At 38.8% G+C, this 20840-nt stretch overlaps 1 protein-coding gene across 11 annotated transcripts in view; it reads right to left on the reverse strand.

The window, feature by feature from the left end:
• Positions 1 to 867: 867 nt before the first annotated feature.
• The window catches only part of APOO (apolipoprotein O), a 62482-nt gene continuing 42509 nt past the window's right edge, over positions 868 to 20840 (reverse strand). For 4 of the 11 annotated variants that reach the window (XR_007409481.1, XR_007409477.1, XR_007409484.1 and 1 more), the window contains 4 exons: positions 13900 to 13965; positions 9201 to 9737; positions 8817 to 8937; positions 868 to 4318 (listed from right to left, as the gene is read on the reverse strand). Coding sequence is in view for 4 of the 11 variants with exons in the window: in XM_049107725.1 (XP_048963682.1) it covers positions 13930 to 13965 (36 nt within the window). In the remaining 7 variants the exon portion in view is untranslated. Of the gene's footprint in view, positions 4319 to 8816; positions 8938 to 9200; positions 9738 to 12957; positions 13106 to 13899; positions 13966 to 20840 lie in introns of those variants that run through there. The other 7 variants (XM_049107726.1, XM_049107729.1, XM_049107727.1 and 4 more) reach the window with 4 other exon arrangements.

Here is a 20840-nt window from a genome sequence, read left to right on the forward strand (position 1 = left end):
CAGATATATGAATTCCAAGTATTTCCTGCACTCAGTGGGTTACCTCTTAATTTTTTTGATACTACTGTTTACATAGAGCACAAAGGCTTTTTAAATTTTGAGGTAGTCGAATTTATCTGTTCTGCCCCTTTGTGCTTTTGGTTTTGTAACTAAGAAAGCATTGCCAAATAGAAGGTCATTATTTACTCCTTTACCAAGATTTACTCCTATGTCATCTTCTGAGAGTTCTAGTTTTAGCTCGTACATTTAAGTCTATGATTCCCTTACAGTTTCCTAAAAGTCTTACCTATTTGGTAGTGCTTTCCCAGAAAATATTTATGGCACTATTAAAAAACAATTAAACTGTTGTGTTAAAAACAAAATGTGCAATGTGTGCTCTTTAGCATTCTAATCTAGCCTGAGAACAATATTTGAAATGAGCCAGTACTCTCTCTGTAGGACAAATAAATGCTTTCATAAGTACGTCACTTTTGAATGGAGTGCAGTTTATGACCTATTTACTTATGAACCAGCCCAAACAACTTGCTTCCATAGTGTGAGGGAAGGAAGAAAGAGTCTATTGTGAGAATCAGAAAAAATCTAATCGCTAATTTGGTCTAAACAACGGAGCTTAGAGCTTTCTGTGGCTTTCAAAAACTACTTTCTCTTTGCTTGAGAAAGATGAATAAAAACTGTTTTTTAATGTCTTGTGACCTGGAAATATTTAATGTAAATATAACAGTCCTTTTATTTATATTTTTCCTCTAATGCTGAAGGGAAGATAGCATAACATGAATGAAACAAGTATCATCTCAACATGCTGTTTCAGGGGATCCCCAAGATTATTCACACGTGGTAATTCACTAAAATAACTCACAGGACTCGGTATACGGTTGTACTTAGGCTTGATTTATTATACCAAAGGGTATATGACAAGACCAGCAAAGGAAAAAGATACAGGCAGAGTGTGAGGAAATCCATGCACAGGCTTCCTTCATAGGCTTTCCTTCCCCGCCTGCGAGGGATACACTGAATGTGTTCCTTTTCTGGCAGAAAAAATGCAGCCACATTTGTATAGTGCTTCTACCTAGACAAGTCCATTAGAGACTCAGCACCCAAGATTTTTATTGGGGGCTAGTCACATAGGCAGGCTGGCCTAGCAAATACCAAAATTCCTAACCAGAAGGAAATCAAGTATTTGCCATAAATCACATCATTTACACAAACAATATATGTATAAGGTCTGGTGTCCCAGCTTTTACCAGCTTGGGAAACTTCTGAGAAGCTGAGTTTCCTAAGGCCAACCATGCAAGCAGGTCTTTCTAAAGATGGCAGTCTTGCACCTGCTATGTTAACTGCCTTCTGCACAGAGGCCGTGGTACTTATTCAAGCGGTAGTTTAAAGTTTACTTAAGGAAACATTCAAATTTGGTGTCTAGGACTATTCTGAATTTATCATTATTTCAGTGAGTGGAAGTTTATCCCATCTATGAATTTTTAAAGAGTCAGTATATTACTATAGTAAATACTGTCTAGTGGCATGTTTAAGCTACTAAGAGATTTTTAAAGGTCAGTGGCATACCTTATTATGCAAATGGGTCTTAATTTTAAATAAAACATATCTATTCATTAAAGCAGGACATTCAGGATCTCATCTGGTACTACTCTTAGGCAGATGTTGAAATTCCCATTTGTACTTGAAAGTAATAAAATATTAAATCTTATCTGCAATAACATTAAGAATGAGCTAGAGGAATCCATCAAGGGTGCCCCCAAAGCCCAACCCTAAGGTAACTTTTGCCAGTCTTGCTGGGGACAGAAGGTGTTCTGAAAGGAAAACAATAAGCACACAAAGAAAGCATAGGTTAGGTCCTAACAGACTAAAAAGTAAAAACATCCATATAAAAGCAATATCCTGTTGTACGAGGCTTGTTTCCTCTGATTACTCTTCTTCCTTCTCTAAAAAAGTTAGTGTACAAAAAAAATGTAAAATCACTCCTAGGCACCTTATGTTCCCGTTTTAGACAAACATCCTTGGGTGCTTTTTTGCATAAGACCAATACATGGAATCACTATCTGTCTGATAGTTAATCTGTACGTTATGATGGCACTGCCTCTAATTACTGTTTTGTGTACTTGCTTTGTCTTCACATCTGAACTGTACACTGTATTTCTCTTCCCTGCACAATATAACAGGATATCTAGACCAGGCACTCAAGGGGTGCTTAATCAATCTAAGGGGAAAAGTCACAGGGATTAAAGGCCTTTAAAGAGTACCAAGCTCAATCTCCTCTGTTTTTAGATTCCAAAGTCAGAAACAGAGGGACACACACTCTTGGATCGGTGGCAATTAAACAAACCAATGCTTATGGGTATCCTCAAAGGCTCAAATAAAACCAAATCATAATGCTATTTTGAACATTAAAGAATACCCCCAACACACATTTGGCCACGTATACGTCGGTGCATTCGGTCAGCGCTGTGGGCACGCTAGGGAGAAAGACACTCGCCCTGGTCTCAGGGAGAGCAGTCTGCTAGAGAACAGGTGTAAACTAACAAGGGTAGAACATGCACGAGGACGCGGAAAACCTACAAAGTGATCCAGGACTTCAGAAAGAGGAGGTTTTCATGTCAGGAAATTTAGTTCTTTAGAAACGGAAGAGCAGGGACTCAGTGCTCAGCGGTTGAGCATCTGCCTTCGGCTCAGGGCGTGATCCCAGGAATCCCAGGGAGCCTGCTTCTCCCTCTGCCTGTGTCTCTGCCTCTCTTATAAATAAATAAATAAATAAATAAATAAATAAATAAATAAATAAATAAATAAATAGTAAAAAAAAAAAGAAAAAGAAATGGAAGAGTGATGGTGAATTCAATAGGAATGCCAAACAACTTAAAAAGGTTTTATAAAGGTGCAAGCTTTTCCTACATCTCACAACCTGCCGAGAAATGAGGAACAAGAACAGAAGAAGGAAACCCAAGGGAAAAGGAAGAGTTACACAAAGAATCTATTAGTAAATTAAGCATCTTTAGATCAGTGGGGCCCACAAAGAGCCAGGAGCACAAAGCGAGGAGCAGAAAACAATGTCACAGGGATCCCTGGGTGGCGCAGCGGTTTGGCGCCTGCCTTTGGCCCAGGGCGCGATCCTGGAGACCCAGGATCGAATCCCACGTCGGGCTCCCGGTGCATGGAGCCTGCTTCTCCCTCTGCCTGTGTCTCTGCCTCTCTCTCTCTCTGTAACTATCATAAATAAATAAAAATTAAAAAAAAAAAGAAAACAATGTCACGTTGCCTGACAGGACAGAGAGGAGATGCAGAAAGGAGGACATGCGTCCTCAGCAGCCTCACCAGCAGGAGGCAAGTGCGGACTGCGAAGTGGGGAAGGCCCCAGGGCATGATGGCCGCTTCCAGGTCTAGAGAGCTTCGCCTAGTCGAACAATACACGAAGCAGTTTGTCTTTCTTCATGGAAACAACACGACTTTCGATCCTGGGGAACATGCCCCCAAACGAATCAGAGCCTCCCTCTGTAGTAATGTTGTAATCAAGGGTTGCATTCCTGAAGAAGGAATCAGAAAGTAAATCAGAGAGAGATGACCCACAAAATGCCATAGATAAAAGTCACACCAGAACCTTCTAAAAATTGACAAAATGGAGAGCAATGGATCATACTGCACTCATGACAGGAAAGGCCCCATTGAACGAACGCACGGAACCGAAGCTTACGAAGTAAGTAGGAGACTTTTAATGTTAGCTTCCTTGCTTTTCTTAGAATTCTTTTAAGAAATGTTTTTGTTACTTTTGTTTGTGTCACTGTTATATGGGTGCAGGGTTTCAAGGGTCAAACAGTTCCACTAAGCGTGTTGCAAAAACCAGGAGTCCCATTGTTTCCCTCTCCCCATCCTTTCCTTGCGTGCTAATGCCAACTTAAAAAATCCCTCTCTTCCTAAGGGGGAAAAGCATTCCCTCTCTTACCGTCTTCCTGGGGTCTCAGGAGAAAGTCATACATACGTGCATTCAGACACTCATTACCTGAGGGCCATTTTCTCCCAGTTTAGAAGATATGAAAAATAAACCAGACAGCTGATTTTTAAAAGCAGTATTTTCCCTGCAGCGAACAAAGCATCTAAAATCATGCCCCCAACCACCCTGAAATTTGGAGTCATTAACAAAATCTGAGTATCGCGTCCTCTAAGTTTTGGAAGGACTGGCTACGACTTCACTTTTGAGTGTGGGGAGCAGTCTCCGAATCCTGGATTCTTCAGCTTTGCCTTGACTTCTGTGCCCACTTGTCCTTTACACTCCCAAGGCAGGCCAGCGCTGGACGGAGAGTGTTCCAAGGTGTACCTGAGAAGAGAGAGTTTACGGACTGACTCTGCAGGTACTGAGTCTGAAGACTCTCACAGGTTGGGGGTGGGCAGGGAGAAGAGTCACGTCCTACGCTGTTCTGCCTTCCAGAAGAACTGTTGCCCGCAATAACAAAGCTCTAGAATTAACTGAGAAGACAAAGGCCCTTAAATATGAAATACAGGTCACTCATTCAGCACTGCTAAGTGAACAAAATGTAAAACAGTGAAACTCTTTGCTTATGAAAACAAACCTGCTCCATCCAGAAATTTCTTTGGCTATCATTTCCCAAATATAAATAAGCCTGAACTTCGGTCATGTCTAGAGTCTGATCTAATTGTACCTTTAGAACTATGTCCAAGCTAATTGTGGACTTGCAATTTGAATCTATCAAAAGGGAAACAAAACATCAGACAGGAGGTGTACAGGGTAAAAACCAAAACCGCAAGCAAGTTTCTTTCAGCTGGTCGTGAACGAAAACATTATTTCTTTTATCATTTTTTTTTTCCATCATGATAGGTGTACTCTTTAATTTCCATCTCCTATTTCACCCATTCCCACACCCTCCTCTCCTCTGGTAACCATCAGTTTGTTCTCTATAGTAGAGACTCCATTTCTTTCTTAGTTTGTCTCTTTTTCTTTGCTCATTTGTTTCTTAAATTCCACATATCAGTGAGATCATACGGTATTTGTCTTTCTCTGACTTATTTCACTTAGAGGAACTCTCTCTAGCTCCAGCCATGTTGTTGCAAATGGCAAGATTTCATTCTTTTTCATGGCTGAATAATATATATATATATATATATATATATATATATATATATATATATATATCTGTATGTAACTGTAACCACTTCTTTATTCATTAATTGATGGGACAGTTGGGCTACTATTTCCATAGTTTGGCTATTGCAAATAATGCTGCTTTAAACATACAAGTACATGTAACGATCGGAATTAGTGTTTTTGCATTTTGGGGGGTAAATATCCAGGAATGCAATTATTGGATCATAGATAGTTCTATTTTTATTTTTTTTTTTTGAAGAACCTCCATACTGTTTTCCACAGTAGCTGCACCAGTTTACATTCCCACCAATGGTGCACAAGGGTTCCTTTTTCTCCACATCCTCACCAACACTTACTGTTTCTTGTGTTTTTGATTTTAGCCATTCTGACAGGTGTGAGCTGATATCTCATTGTGGTTTTGATTTGTACTCCCCTGATAATGAGTGACGATGAACTTCTTTTCATGTGTCTATTGGCCATCTGGATGTCTTCTTTGGAGAAATGTCTGTTCATGTCTTCTGTCCACTTTTTTTCACTGGATTATTTTTTTTTGGGGTGTTGAGCTGTATCAGATATATATATATATATATATAAAATACTAATCCTTTATTGGATATGTCATTTGCAAGTATCTTCTCCCATTCTGTATGTTGCCTTTTAGTTTTGTTGATTATTTCCTTTGCTGTGTAGAAACTGTTTATTTTGATGTAGTCCCAATAGTTTATTTTTGCTTTTATTGCCCTTGCCTCAGGAGACATACCTTGAAAACTGCTGCTACTGCCAATGTATGATAAATTACTGCCTGTGCTCTCCTGAAGAATTTTAAGGGTTTTATTTATTTATTTGACAGAGAAAGTACAAGCAAGGGGAGAGGCAGGCAGAGAGAGAGAGAGAGGGAGAAACAGGCTCTCTGCTGAGCAGAGAGCCTCGTGGAGGGGCTTGATCCCAGGACCCTGGGATCATGACCTGAGCTGAAGGCAGATGCTTAACTGATTGAATCACCCAGGTACTCCTCCTAGAGGATTTTTATGAGTTCCAGTCTCACATTTAAGTCTTCAACCCATCTTGAGTTTATTTTTGTGTATGGTGAAAGAAAGTGGTTCAGTTTTCATTCTCTTGTCCTGTTTTCCCAGCACTATTTGTTGAAGACTTTTTTCCCACTGTATATTCATCCCCTCTTTGTCAAAAATTAATTGACAATATAATTGTGGGTTTATTTCTGAGTTTTCTGTTCTATTCCATTGATCTAGGTGTCTATTTTTATGCTGGTACCATACTGTTTTAATGATTACCCTTTTGTAATATAACTTGAAACCTGGGATTGTAATACCTCCAGTTTTGTTTTTCTTTTTCAAAATCACTCTGGCTATTTGAGGTCTTTTGTAGTTCCATACAAATTTTAGTATTATTGGTTTAAGTTCTATGAAAAATGCTCTTGGTACTTTGGTAGGGATTGCATTAAAGGTGTGGACTGCTTTGGGTAGGACAGACAACCCAATTCTTCCAACCCATGAGCAAGGAATGTCTTTTCATGTCTTTATGTCATCTTGAATTTCTTTCATCAGTGTTTTATAGTTTTCAGAGTATAGGTCTTCCACCTCTTTGATTAAGTTTATCCCTAGATATTTTATTGTTTTTGGTGCAACTGTAAATGGCATTTTAATTTCACCTTCCGTTGCTTTATTTTTAGCATACAAGAACACAACAGGTTTCTATACATTGATTCTGTATCCTGAGACTTTACTGAATTCATGTCATTGATCCACTAGGGAAGTACTTTGCAGTACAGGGGCCACTTGTGGGCTGGGATCCAGCAGTGCATTTATAATAAAAACTGCTAACCCACTGGCCCAGGCACCTGCTACTGTACCACCAAGGTAGGCATTCCCTCAGCTGGCCTTGGTTCTTCTAGCTACTACTATTGTTTTGATTTTGTCCCAAATGGCAGCACAGGTGGTAAGATTGATGAAGGCATTCTTTAGCATCTCTAGTCCCTTTCCTCCCACTGAAACAACTGCTTTACAATCTTGATTTGCGATAAAGCAATCTTTCTTAGGACTCCAACCACCACATTATTACAGAACAGACTACACCACATTTGTCTCTTCGGAGTCCCTTAAATCACTCTGTATGGTAGACAGCGTTCCCTCCAAAGTCTCTAAAGTTATTAAAATAGAATTGTCCTGGGCAGCCCGGGTGGCTCAGCAGTTTGGCGCTGTCCACAGTCCGGGGGATGATCCTGGAGACCCGGGATCGAGTCCTATGTTGGGCTCCCTACATGGAGCCTGCTTCTCCCTCTGCCTGTGTCTCTGCCTCTCTCTCTCTCTCTGTGTCTCTCATGGATGAATAAATAAAAAATCTTAAAAAAATAGAATTGTCCTGATTAAGTCACAGATAAACTGAACTGAGATTCACAGTTTTATCATAAGGGTAATTGGTCATAAAAAACAATAAAAAGGGGGATCCCTGGGTGGCTCAGCAGTTTGGCGCCTGCCTTTGGCTCAGGGCGTGATCCTGGAGTCCCGGGATCGAGTCCCGCGTCAGGCTCCTGGTGTGGAGCCTGCATCTCCCTCTGCCTGTGTCTCTGCTTCTCTCTCTCTCTCTCTATCATAAATAAATAAATAAATAAATCTTAAAAAAAAACAATAAAAAGTATAAACATAAAAACAGAGTACAGATGTACTGATGTCAGGAATAAGCCAAGGAAGGAAAGATATAAACTAGTACTGTGAAAACTAGAAAGAGCTGGAAAAATGCAAGATCTTATAATATGCAAATTTTTTATTTTCTACAGTTCAGGGTTCATGGAAGGCAAGCAAAAAGTGATAAATGTAAAAGGCAGGCAGCATTGGATAAAAATCACCAGATAAGGAAAAGATTATATAGTATAAAGAGCAACTGAGTTAGCCTGGTTGGAAAGTGATGACCTTGCTGACCTAAACAGAGACCACATACTGCTCCGAGCCGGCTCTGTGACCCCCCACCCCCATTCCCCCCACTTGGAGGATTTAAGAGGTTTTAAGGCAATGTTTCAGTATCATCTAAAGGATTAAAAATGGAAGTAAGGGATCCCTGGGTGGCGCAGCGGTTTGGCGCCTGCCTTTGGCCCAGGGCGCGATCCTGGAGACCCGGGATCGAATCCCACGTCGGGCTCCCGGTGCATGGAGCCTGCTTCTCCCTCTGCCTGTGTCTCTGCCTCTCTCTCTCTCTCTCTGTGACTATCATAAATAAATAAAAATTTAAAAAAATGGAAATAATACTTTACAGTTAGGAGGCACTCAAATACCTTTTGATTAATGATCTCAAGAGCAATTTCTTCTCTAGATAAGCAATCTCAAGAACGAGGAAACTTGGGGAGTTTCTACTTTCTGTGGGTGATATAGGAAGCCAAGCCAATGGGAAAAGGCTGAAATAATAATAATATATTTATGAGATATTAAATTTTGGGCACAGTAACACAAAAGTATCTCAGCAAAAAAAAAGAAATACAGACTTCTGGGTCACTATGGGGATTATTCTAGGGACAAATTTGCTTCACCTCATTAGTCCGGTGATAATGCTGGAAACATTCTTTGCCATTTTGGCTCTATCATATGTATTTAACATTAACACGAGCACATTCCATTTGTGTACTGCTATCGTACCAAATGCTATCAAATCTGGAAGGTCAACAATTAGGGATTAAATTGACACTACAAGAATACAAAGATACCTTTTAACTTCCAATCTCATTTCAATTCGGAAATTCTCAATTTTGCTTCAGAGGCCGCTCCCCGGCCATCTTCCCTCGCTGGCTGACATGTCAAAAGGGGCTCCTGCTGTTCCCATTGGCACTGAAAATACAAAGCTTAATAAGCTGCACATTCAGGGGTCACAAAAGTGAATACACAGCCTACATACACAAAATCAACACACATGACCACATGTCATTCCTCTGCTGGCAGAGGACAGAGACTACTTCATTACGTATCTCCCACTGGCATTCAAGAAGTGCAAGATCTGTATAAGCTGGGAGGCAACAGAATGCAACCAGGGGTCACGGTTACTGTTTTCTTTTGTATGTCTTCTAATCCCCATCAGGCCAACTATTACTTACAAGTTATGTTCTCGTGCTGGCCATTGAAGCATTATCTGTCAACTCTAGAGCCACTCTGCTTGACTCCACACTTGTGGGGCTTGGATCTGGGGCTTGGACTGTGCAGACTGCCAGCTGGTGCTGCCCTAAGGGGAGTTAACGGTTTTCTTTAACACACACCCACATCACACACATACATGTACAGAGAGACATACCACACGTACAACCATGCATACATACCACACACATGGGCACCAGATATGCTTAAACTGTCACTCAATAATACATATTAACAAAAACCAGAACAACTTTTTTTTAATTCAGAATTTTAATTATGTACATAAATAGCAACATGAGAACCAGGAGTTCTAATGCTGGACATTATCTCTAGGTGAAAGGATTTCCGATTAGTCCACTGGTAGTATGGTATCACCCAAGATAACAAAGAAGCCTGGTATAATTTTTCCTGAAGAAGAAAGCCAATTTACTACATTCAGTACTGACTTCTCTGCCATTTTTCTGTAGAAAATGCATGGAGTTTCCAATGTTTACCTATAACTAAAAGAAAAAGAAAACCATAAGTAAATTGCCAGGAAAAAAAAGACTTTAAAATTTGGCTTTTTGAAAATTCACTAGGGTTAAATTGAGAAACCATATCAGATATTTACATTACCATTATATGACCATGAGGATCATAATGAGCCATAAAAAAACTTATTTCCATTTTACAGACACTTAAACTACAAAGCAGAAAGGTTTTGTGTTTCATCCAAAGTACATTCAGATTCTCAACTGGCTATGTACCTGAGCATAATTAAACAGATGGATGGATGAATAAATAAAAAATAAATGCTTAAATGGCACAGCACACACCACATGTCTCCCCTTCTGAAAAACCAAACAACTACATTTCCGTCCATCTGCTGAAGGAGAACGTGATTATATCTCCGTCTGTCTGACGTATGTATACCTTTCTTCATATCATCCCATTATTCTTCTCTGGAATGCAACACACATCATCCAAAGACACATCAAAGACAAACTGATTATTTTTTCCTGCCCTGCCCCCTAACAAACTGATTCTTCTTCAGATTGCTTTTTTCCCCTAATACGTAAGTAATCTACTTAGCAGTTAGAGATTTTAGAGATATATTTTTAGACATAAATATATCTTCTATTTTTTTAAAGATTTTTATTTTATTTATTCATGAAAGACACAGGGAGAGACAGAGAGAGAGAGAGAGAGAGAGAGAGAGAGAGAGAGAGAGTCAGAGATATAGGCAGAGGGAGAAGCAGGCTCCACGCGGGGAGCCCGATGTGGGACTCGATCCCGTGGACTCCAAGATCACGCCCTGGGCCAAAGGCAGGAGCTAAACCGCTGAGCCACCCAGGGATTCCCAAATATATCTTTTAATATAAAACCAAACCTTAAGTTAAACATATACACCTCTAGCTTACCTTTTCCATCTCAGTTTATTGATCTGTTTTGGACTTATCTAAGAATCCAATACATTTACTGAATTGTTAAAACTGCAAAATGGAAATGACCAAATTGATAAGGATTCAATAGGCCATGGTAGTCCATATTAGGAAGTTATTAAGCAGCTAAGAGGAGGAATGAGATAGATCTCTAAATACTATGAGAAAAAGCAGCACATAATATATTAAGTGAAAAAAGGCAAGTTACTTCATTTGTTCAACACAGCTAAACATAGCACTGTCTATGAAGTATCCTTACCAAAACTAAACCTAAATCTGATGGAGCCTTCAGATCTATCATCTTATGGGAAATGCAGAGAAGAGAAGAACCAAGAGATAAACAGAATGACACTAAATGGATGCCCTCAGCCAGCCAGAATATGGGATCTTCTAATGAATAGGCCTGTTTTTCAAAAAAAATAATGACAGGGGGGAAATGAAGGAGAAGGAACTATTACAGTTTATTTTTTTAAGATTTTATTTATTTACTCATGAGAGACAGAGAGAGAGAGATGCAGAGACATAGGCAGAGGGAGAAGCAGGCTCCATGCAGGGAGCCCAACATGGGACTCGATCCCGGGTCTCCAGGATCACACCTTGGGCTGGAGGTGGTGCTAAACCACTGAGCCACCTGGGCTGCCCCACTGTTACAGTTTAAAAGGGACTTCAGAGACCTTCGGTCAACTGTAATGGGTAGATCTTGTTTGGATCCAGATTCAAATAAACCAAGTGCAAAAAGACAATTAGGGAAATCTGCATACTACCTGAATATGAAATATTAAACAATTAGTGTTAATTTCTTTAGGTGTGATAATAAAATTGTGATACGTTCCTTCATGGAGGTTTCAGTGTACTTGCAAAACAATTCAAGAAATATGAGCTCATTCTGTCAAAAAAACAAAAGCAGGTATGGATGTGCACACATTTATTTACATAGAGAAAAAAAGTCAAATGGTATGCCAAACTATTACTAGAAATTAACCATGGAAAAGGAATAGAGGATAAGACAAATTTTTAAAATATTTATCTAAGAAAATTTTTTTCTTAAAGATTTTATTATTTATTTGAGAGAGAGAGAGAGAGAGCGCATAAGTAGGGGGAGGGGCAAAGCAGACTCCCTGCTGAGCAGGGAGCTGGACTTGGGGCTCAATCCCAGGACCCTGAGATCATGACTTGAGCCAAAGTGAGACACTTAACCAACTGAGCCACCCAGGCACCCGTAAACAAATTTCTTTACAACAAATATGTATCACTTTTATAGATGAAAACTCCATCTCCAATAGAGAAATAAAAATTAATCAAAAAATCAAAGTTGTGCATACAGTAAGCTGAAGTCTGGCCCAGAGTATTTTGGAAAGATGAAAGAGATATTTAAGTAGTTTCCCTATATTCCAAGTTTCATGTTTCCTGAAGAGAAACATAATATATTCAATGTCAAGTTTCTGGAGGACATATGTTGTTTCCTGGCTGCTCGTGTTCTAGTCTCTCTTCCAATAGCAGATCCATCCAGTGCACATCTGGCCCTGCTCTCCAGAGATGCTGAGGATTCTTGGGTGGGGCTTAGGCCTCTTTTAACAAGCTCCTGCGGTAATTTGTTTGTATAATAAAATTTGGGAAGTACAACTTGGGGTTACCATATGAAGGGCTGTGATGTGAAAGAGGATCTGTGTTTGTTTTCTGTGACCTCTACGGCAGGATCAGAACCACTGCACAGGAGTTACAAAAAGACATATTTTTGCTTAGTGTAGCAAAGTGATTAGTAACACTTACTGATTCCGAAAAATCAGAAGCATCCCAAGATGGCTGCCCTGTGGGGTGAGCTGCCTATCAGTGAAGATGAAAGGTGAGACCACACAGGGCTACAGGGTATTTATGCTTGAGGCTTGCTAGGGGGCCAGATGACCCCTCTCAAATTCTAAGAGTATATGACTCTGGATCTCTAAAAATATGGAGAAAGCTTGAAAAAGAAAGACTTCACAACTGAGTGCTTTCATGGACTGTAAATAGCAGTCATGATTTATAATAAATATAGTGGTGATTTAAAAAAAAGACTATAAAAGAAAATTCATATTTGCTGCAGAAAATTTTAAAACATAGGACGTTACATAGAAGAAAAACTATTTAAAAAATCCATAATTCTACCATCCCAAGATATATACTTAAATTTTTTGTTGTATTTCCTGGTCTTTATCCTCTCTAAAAACGTATCATACTACCTTGTTTTTTTCATTTAACAAGTTTCCATGCAATTAAGTATTACTGAAACATAATAACATTCTTCTTCATGGATGTACCAGAATTAAGCCACTTTTTAAGAAGATTTTTATTTATTTATTCATAAGAGACAGAGAGAGAGAGAGAGATGCAGAGACACAGGCAGAGGGAGAAGCAGGCTCCATGCAAGGAGCCCAATATGGGGCTTGAACCCGGGAATCTGGAATCACGCCCTAGGACAAAGACAGGCGCTCAATCACTGAGCTACTCAGGCGTCCCAAATTAAGTCACTTTCGGCAGCTAAATATTTAGATTGTTTCCAAACTCAATATAATCTTATATAATGAAGAAATCACAAGTGCCATTATATAATTTTTAATATATATAAAAACCAATATTAATATAACTAGGGTTTTGTACTTAGCTGGTACTCATGAGTAAATATTGAATAAATGAATGAAAATAGTGAATTGAGTGTGAGAAGGAATAATACTGATTTTTCTGACTTCATCTGGTATCCTAAATTTCTCTAGCCTCAGGTTACTCAATTTTTAAAGAAAGAATAATTATACCTATGAATTCCCTATGGCACTTATAATAATATTTCTATATAATCTTGAGCTTCTCTACAACCATCATTCATTCAATAAATGTTTATTTAATGACTATCAGATGAATACAAGGGTACCTACTATAGTAAAGTGCTATTTGAAAAAAAAACATAAACCTAAGAAATAATGACACTTTTCAATTGTTTGAAACAGTTTTGTAGACAAATCCCAACTGCCAAGTTCTAGCTTGTCTAAAAAAAAATAAAAACAAAAAACCCAGGTGCTTAAGAATGAACACAAACAAGTGAAGGCACTTAAGTCCACAAATTAAGGATGGAATGAAACATCATCCCAGCCCTTTTATGTATCTACATGAGGCTGAAACTGATATAATTAATTAAGTTAAATTAAGGACAAGTCATTTCAGCTGATGCTAACAATACTAAAAATGACTATAGCGTTCTCTTGTTCTTTACCTGATTAAAATGGGCAGAGCATGGAGGATTCTACTTATTTCCAGGTGAATTCTTCACATTTCCTGGCTTGTAAGACAAAAAGTAAGAATATTAATACGGTTTAAAAAGGAAATAGTGAAACTTCTAAAGAAAGAGTGGAATGTCTCAAAGTGCCCATCTTTAGTATTTGGCTGAATACAACATTAAATATTCTTATAATGCAACCTGACCTACTTCTTAGTTAACTGAAGGAATTACTAGGGTTCCCTGAGGGCTCCACTGTAGACAGTGACTTAGGCTTGGAGTAGAGCTGGGACTAAAGCTTCATTAATCCTCACCACAGAGAACAGCTGATTCTATAAAAAAATCAACAGTGAAAAGATCTCTTTACTATTTCATGCTGCTACCATTGTTCAAGTATAAAAAAATCAAGAATAAAGCTGTTCTGTGTGCATCATCCACCATAGGGGTCAAATCACAAAACACGTTTACAATGAAAGTGGTTATAATTGGACCACACCCATTCCACCTGGCCACATCTGGGAATGTATAATTAGGTCATGTCATCTACCAGAAGTGATGTAGGAAAGTTTCTAGTAGGAAAATTACATGCGCCAGATGTTTAAGGCTTTACTTCCTATATGTTTTCAATACTCTGCGAAAACATGTTGGTAAGAACTGATATCCACCATGGACGTGAACGCTCATGACATGGCAACTGCAAACAGTAGGCTGCAAGTGAGTGGTCAATGGGGCTGGAATTCTGGAGTCTAGACTGGGCGCAGATTCTCTTGGTGGCCTTCTCGCAATTATCCATGGGTGAAGGAGCAGGGGGAGTGAGAAAGCAAAAATACATAACTAACCCCATAATTTCAGAGCATGGTTTCTAAGCAACTCCAGGCTTACTGAAGTGATTGAAAACTGGTCTCTCAACACAGTGATCATATATCCCGGCTTGCCAAGTTATACTGGTTTATACCCACTGTCCTAGCATAATTAATAGCACCCCCCCCTTCACTTTCAAGCCTATCCTGACTTGGATGATAAATTATATGGTTACCCTGTCTACAGACCACATCCATTTGATGATGAACTTCTGGGCAACAAGGCCTTATGTATTACTTGGTGGATCATCATACAACACCCATGTCTTATTGCTCTGAACAGAGCTCTACAGAACTCAGTACTGTGTGCCTTGCTGTATTCTTTGAGAGCCACAATCACACAAACACAAACACACACCCAGAGGCCTTCTTGCTGTTGCTTTTCCAACCTGCCAAGCTCTTTCCTAGGATGAGAACTTTGCAAAATGTATCTCTTGACCTAGATTGGTCAATCTCAATTTCTGCCTAGCTAAATGTTATTCATCCTCTAGATCAAGGCTGTCACATGTCCTTCAATTTACATGAGAACCTTTTATTCACATTCACAGCATCATATGCTTCCTGATTTGTATAATTCTTCCATTCATTTACTAATACATAAGTTGAATCATTTACTAATATATAGGCTTCATGAGGGCACAATATTCCTAGGACCTCCTAGCACATGGTATTTAAACATTTGTTGAATAAACAAATTAAATGCAGTACAACCTAGAGATCTGATGAGGTTAAAAAAATGTTTGGGTATGTAATTAATGAAGAAAAGAAATAAAAAAAAAAGAGGCTTCATTTACGAAGCTAAGTGAGATAACCACGTGGCAGTGGGGTCTGTCATAAAAACCATGGAGTTCTCTACCTAGTTAAATATATTTTAGGTGCGAACTACCTTATGTAATGCTTGCCAAGTACTTCTAGTGATAGTCTTATATATTCTACTATCTATACTTGCCAGCATCTCAATCTCAAAAATATAATTCATAAGTTTTTTTATCTTTTGGACATTAAGAAAATGAGCACATGAAATATTCTGGTTGAGGAAAACAACTCTGTTGCTAGGAAATTTTTCTTGTTTGGTTATGTATCACTTATAGTATAACAAAACATGACAGTCAAATATCTCACTAAAGAAATATTGAGCCCATCCACCCTATTACAAATCAGATCTCTCTTGGCATAAACTGACATGATCTCAGAAAAAAAATAACATTCTCCAACTTCAAAAGACAGATTGTGATTTAGTACAAGCCAGAAATTAATTTTTTTGCATTTTTCAGACAGCTGTATTTGAAATATTTTATAACTGATTCTCCTTATAATTTAATTTTGATACCTATCAGGTTTCATTGGTTTTTTTAAGATTTATTTATTTAGGGGTGCCCTGGTAGGGCGCCTGTTCTCAGATTTATTTATTTTAGAGAGAGACCACACACATGACTGGGGGGGGTGGAGAGGGAGAGAATCTTAAGCAGACTCCCCACTGAGTGCAGAGTCTGACACAGGGCTCAATCCCAGGGCCCTGAGACCATGACCTGAGACAAAATCAAGAGTCCGAAGCTCAATTGACTAAGCCACTGAGGTGCCCAGGTTTCATAATTTTTAAGCAATTATTATATTTTATTTAACCCAACATATCTAAAATACTATTATTTTAACATATCAGTATAAAAATGAGATAGTTTACATTCTTTTTATTTGTACCATGTCTTCTAAATTTGCTGTGAATTTATACTTACAGCACACACCTCAATTCACACTAGCTATACTTCCAGTCCTCAATAGCTTGTGGCTGCCATATTGGACTATATAGAGCTAGAGGAATAAGCTAAATAGCACTGTTATGGTTAGTTTGATGTGTCAACTTGGCTAGGCTAGAAAAGAAAATGTATTTCCTTTCCACATCCATGAACATGAATGATCATTTCTATTAGCAAAATCAAAACATTTGTTTTAGTCTAAACATTTATTCCTAATTAGTATGCACTGCCATGTAAAGAGGGATTTCTGGACAAATCTCTGAGGTATAGCATCCCACTGAAATGTCTGAGCCCCTCACTAGTTGATTATTTTAATTACTTAACTTCCCCAAATGCAGTTTCCTCATTTGTAAAATGGAGATAATAACAGAACCTGCCTCAGAGACTTTTCGTGAACAAAGAGTTTAGTACCCAGGGCCAAGCTCACAGCAAGTGCTCGATAAACATTACTTATCCTATGTAAAAAGTCACTTAACTTTTTGACGAGGAAACAAAAGGTACAGATAAACAATCTGTTAAAGACCCCAGTGAAATCCCAGTTCACTGATACCATCAGCAGAATACTGCCTCCCCCAAAGATGTCTGCATCCTAATCCTGGAAACTGTGACTCTGTTACTTTACCTGGCAAAGGAGAGTTTATGTGGCATGGGGATTTGGGTTGGTAATCAGCTGACTTTCCAACAGGGAGATTAGTTTGGATTGTTACATGGGTTCCTATAGTCAAAGAGGGAGGCAGAAGACAGGGGCAGAGAAATGGGACATGAAAAGAATTTAACTTGCAGTGGCCGGCTTTGAAGATGGAGGAAGAGGGCTGTGAGCCAAGGAAAGCTGCAGCCTCTAGAAGCTAGGAACAGCCCTCCACTGGCAGCCAGCAAAACAGACCTTGACCCTACAACCACAGGAACTGAAATGAATTCTGTCAACAACCTGCATGAGGGGGGAAATGGATTCTCCCCTGGAGCCGCCAGAAAGGAATGCAGCCTTGCTGACACCTTGATTTAGCGCCAGACTTCTGACCTACTGAGTCTAAGATAATATAAATTTGTATTACTTTCAGCCACTAAATTTGTGGTCATTTGTTATGGCAGGATAGGAGACTAAAACACGGGGTGGGGGGGGGCAGGACTCTTGACTAATGGATATAAGCCCTATGGTTCCATTTCCCATCAGAGGATGTTATCTTCTCAAGCAGAAGCAAAACTGTGCAGTGTCCTGTGACATCTGTCATGGCTCTTGTGTGCTAGGGTCTGTCCATTTTATAAGTTTCTTACAAGGATAAACTCATTTAGTCCTCAAAGCAGCCCCTGAGGTCCTACTCGCATTTCCCAGAGTGCCAGAGCAATTTCCCAAGGTTTCATGGTTTGTAAGAAGTGGGGACGGGGCGGGGTGGGGCGGAGCCTGGAGCACTCATTCCAGAGTCCAGTCTCTTGGCCATCAGGCTATGCTGCATTCTGCTTGGTCCACCTTTTCTGATACGAAAGCTTTATGCCTTTCAAAAAAGGAGATGCTCCCCACTGCCCCACTGCCCAGAATTTTTAACTTTTTATTTTGCTAAGTAATGATGTTAAAAAAAAAAAAGAAAAATCATTGCCCAGGACCTCGATTTTTTAAACAGCCAAAACTGGAAAGGGCACGAATTCAGAACAAATTTAGCTTTATGGAAAACCCACCACATTGTCCTTATGTTTATTTTTATTTTTTTGGGTTAAGAACACTTAATATGAGATTTACTCTCCTGACAAATTTTTAAGTGTATGCTTTACAGTACTATTGACTTACAGGCACTATGCTGTACAGCAGATCTCTAGAACACATTCATCTTCCATGACTGAGACTTTATACCCATTGTACAGGAACTCCCCAATCCCCTTCCCTGTAGCCCCTGGCAACCAGCATTCCTCTTTCTGTTCCTATGACTTTGACTCTGTCAGATACTTCATATAAGGTGAATTATGCAGTATTTCTCCATTTGTGATAGAAATATCCGAGAGGATCACTTTGAAACCACGTAACTTATGGAGAGCTAAACTTGAGTGTGTTTAGCAAGCTGAGGAATTTGGAATGGAGGAAGAGAAAGCAGGGCATATTTACTCAGGGTGGTGGCTGCTGCTTCCCTTTCATTTTCCTGCTGAGCCAGCAGGGGCCTGCACACAACTATTAAAAGCCCAGCTTTAGAAGTTCTGCTCAGTTTTCACGTTAGTAACAGGTTTATATTTCTTCATGGATTTTCTTTCCCTTTAAAGACTTATTAAGATTTTGCTTTTTAGTTATTGTTGGCCTTTAAGAGTCATTCTGCAATTCTTTCAATAGTAACTTGTTATATTTTTTTAAAACCTAGTGAAAACTAAACATGCCATTTACCGAGACACTGCTGTGTTTGGCTAATTATAGGACAACTCCAAAAGAGCCATCTGTAACCCTGGGGCCCCACGCCCACAACTGGCTTCCATCTCAGATACTCCAATGTTGGGCTGATACTATTGTGAAAGGGTTTCAGATTAGCAATGGACAATCAGTAAATAGTTTCAGGCTTTTATTAAGCTCCTAGACTCAGAGTGAAAACCATAATGGAAAAAAATCAATAAAACCAACTAAATTAAGAACTTCTGATGGTCAAAAGACACCCAAACTGAAAAGAAGCCATCTGCCAACACATGATGAACAATATTAGCATCTAGGAAAAAAATAAAGAACCTTTATAAATTATTAAGGAACGAACAAATTACTCATGCAAAAAATGGCCAAAAAACATGAGTAGGCGTTTCAAGGAGGAGAAACCAATAAACACGTGAAAAGATGTTCAACCTCATTAGTGATCAAGGAAATATACATTACAACTACAATGAGAAATTCTGAGACCATTGTGACATGCTAGATAGTGAGGAAACTATCATATTTAGGTCATGTCAAAAGGACTCAAAGCCAACTTCTATCAGCCAAAGTGTGACAATCTGAATTTTAATAAGGAGTAAGAATCATGAAACATTCAAATCCAAATATATATAAATCTACAAATTCATAGCTATATTTAAAAAACTAACTAGTGACCTTCTGAGGATGAGAGGGAACCAATCCATTATTTTGAAAACTGGATACATAGGAGAAAAAATAAAGCATCTATCCTGTCTCTCCTCTAACTGAATGAGTAAATAGTAGATGAGGGGAAGTGGTTCCTTATTAAAGTATTCCAGGTAATATGTGAAAAATGACATGACAGAGGTCAGTGAATTAATGGATCTGGGCACTGGGCATCAATAACCACTAACCCCAAAACAGCAAAGTAAAAACCAGACTTAGGTGCCTACATAGATCTACAGCCTTGCCAAAAGGATCAAACACAAACCTCATCAAACAGTCATCTGAACCCAGCTGACAATCTGCAGGAAATGCAGAGAAGAGAGGAACATGGTCAACTGCATCTTAAGTGTGCCATCAGCAAAGCTCAAACTAACAGAAAGTCTCTAGGTCCAATATGCTGGGTTCTTTTAACAAATACATTGTAAGGAAAATAAAAAGCTAGAAGAAACTGTAGATTAAAAGTGACTTAAAAAGGGTGAAGGGAGACTTAAAAGGTATCTAAAGTCAGAAATAATAAGAGGAAAAACTCAAGTGACAGGGATAAATACTTGGGTGATAAAACCATAAAGAAAAATAAGAAGGCTATTACTATAGAAGTCAGGGTAGTAGGTAATTTTGGATGGAGGGAGAGAACTGTAATTGGAGTAGGCTACATGGAACGGGTTCTGGGAAGGCTGGCAAAATTCTGTTTTTGTCCTTAGATGATGGTCATGAAGGAGTTTGCCTTATTCTAATTCATTAACTATAAAAAAATGAATTAAGAACTGGGGAAACCTGAATATGGACTGCATACAAGGTAATGTTTATATAAACAAGGAAATGTTACTTTTCCCTGATGTGATAATGGTATTGCGATAATAGTGTCTGCATTCTTTGGAAATACATGCTGAATTGCCGATGTGTAGAAAGCACAATGATGCCTACAACTAAGTCTCACATAGTTCAGAAAAAGAAAATACACGTGTGTGTAAGCACCCACACGTGTAAAATAAGGCAAAGCAAATGTAGAAAATGTTAACTGGTGAATCCAAGTGAAAAGGATAGTAATTATGTACTATTTCTGCAACTTTCTGTAGTTTTGAAATTTTTTCAAAATAAAAATTGAAGAATAAAGCAAAACCACACACACACACACACACACACACACACACACACACACACCTCATAGTGAAAAACTATTTTAAAGCTACCAGAATGGCAAAATTAGAAATAACCACTTATTAAGTAAGACTATTTAACGTCACC

The sequence above is a fragment of the Canis lupus genome, chromosome X, assembly GCF_003254725.2.
Source record: "Canis lupus dingo isolate Sandy chromosome X, ASM325472v2, whole genome shotgun sequence".
Classification (NCBI taxonomy): domain Eukaryota; kingdom Metazoa; phylum Chordata; class Mammalia; order Carnivora; family Canidae; genus Canis; species Canis lupus.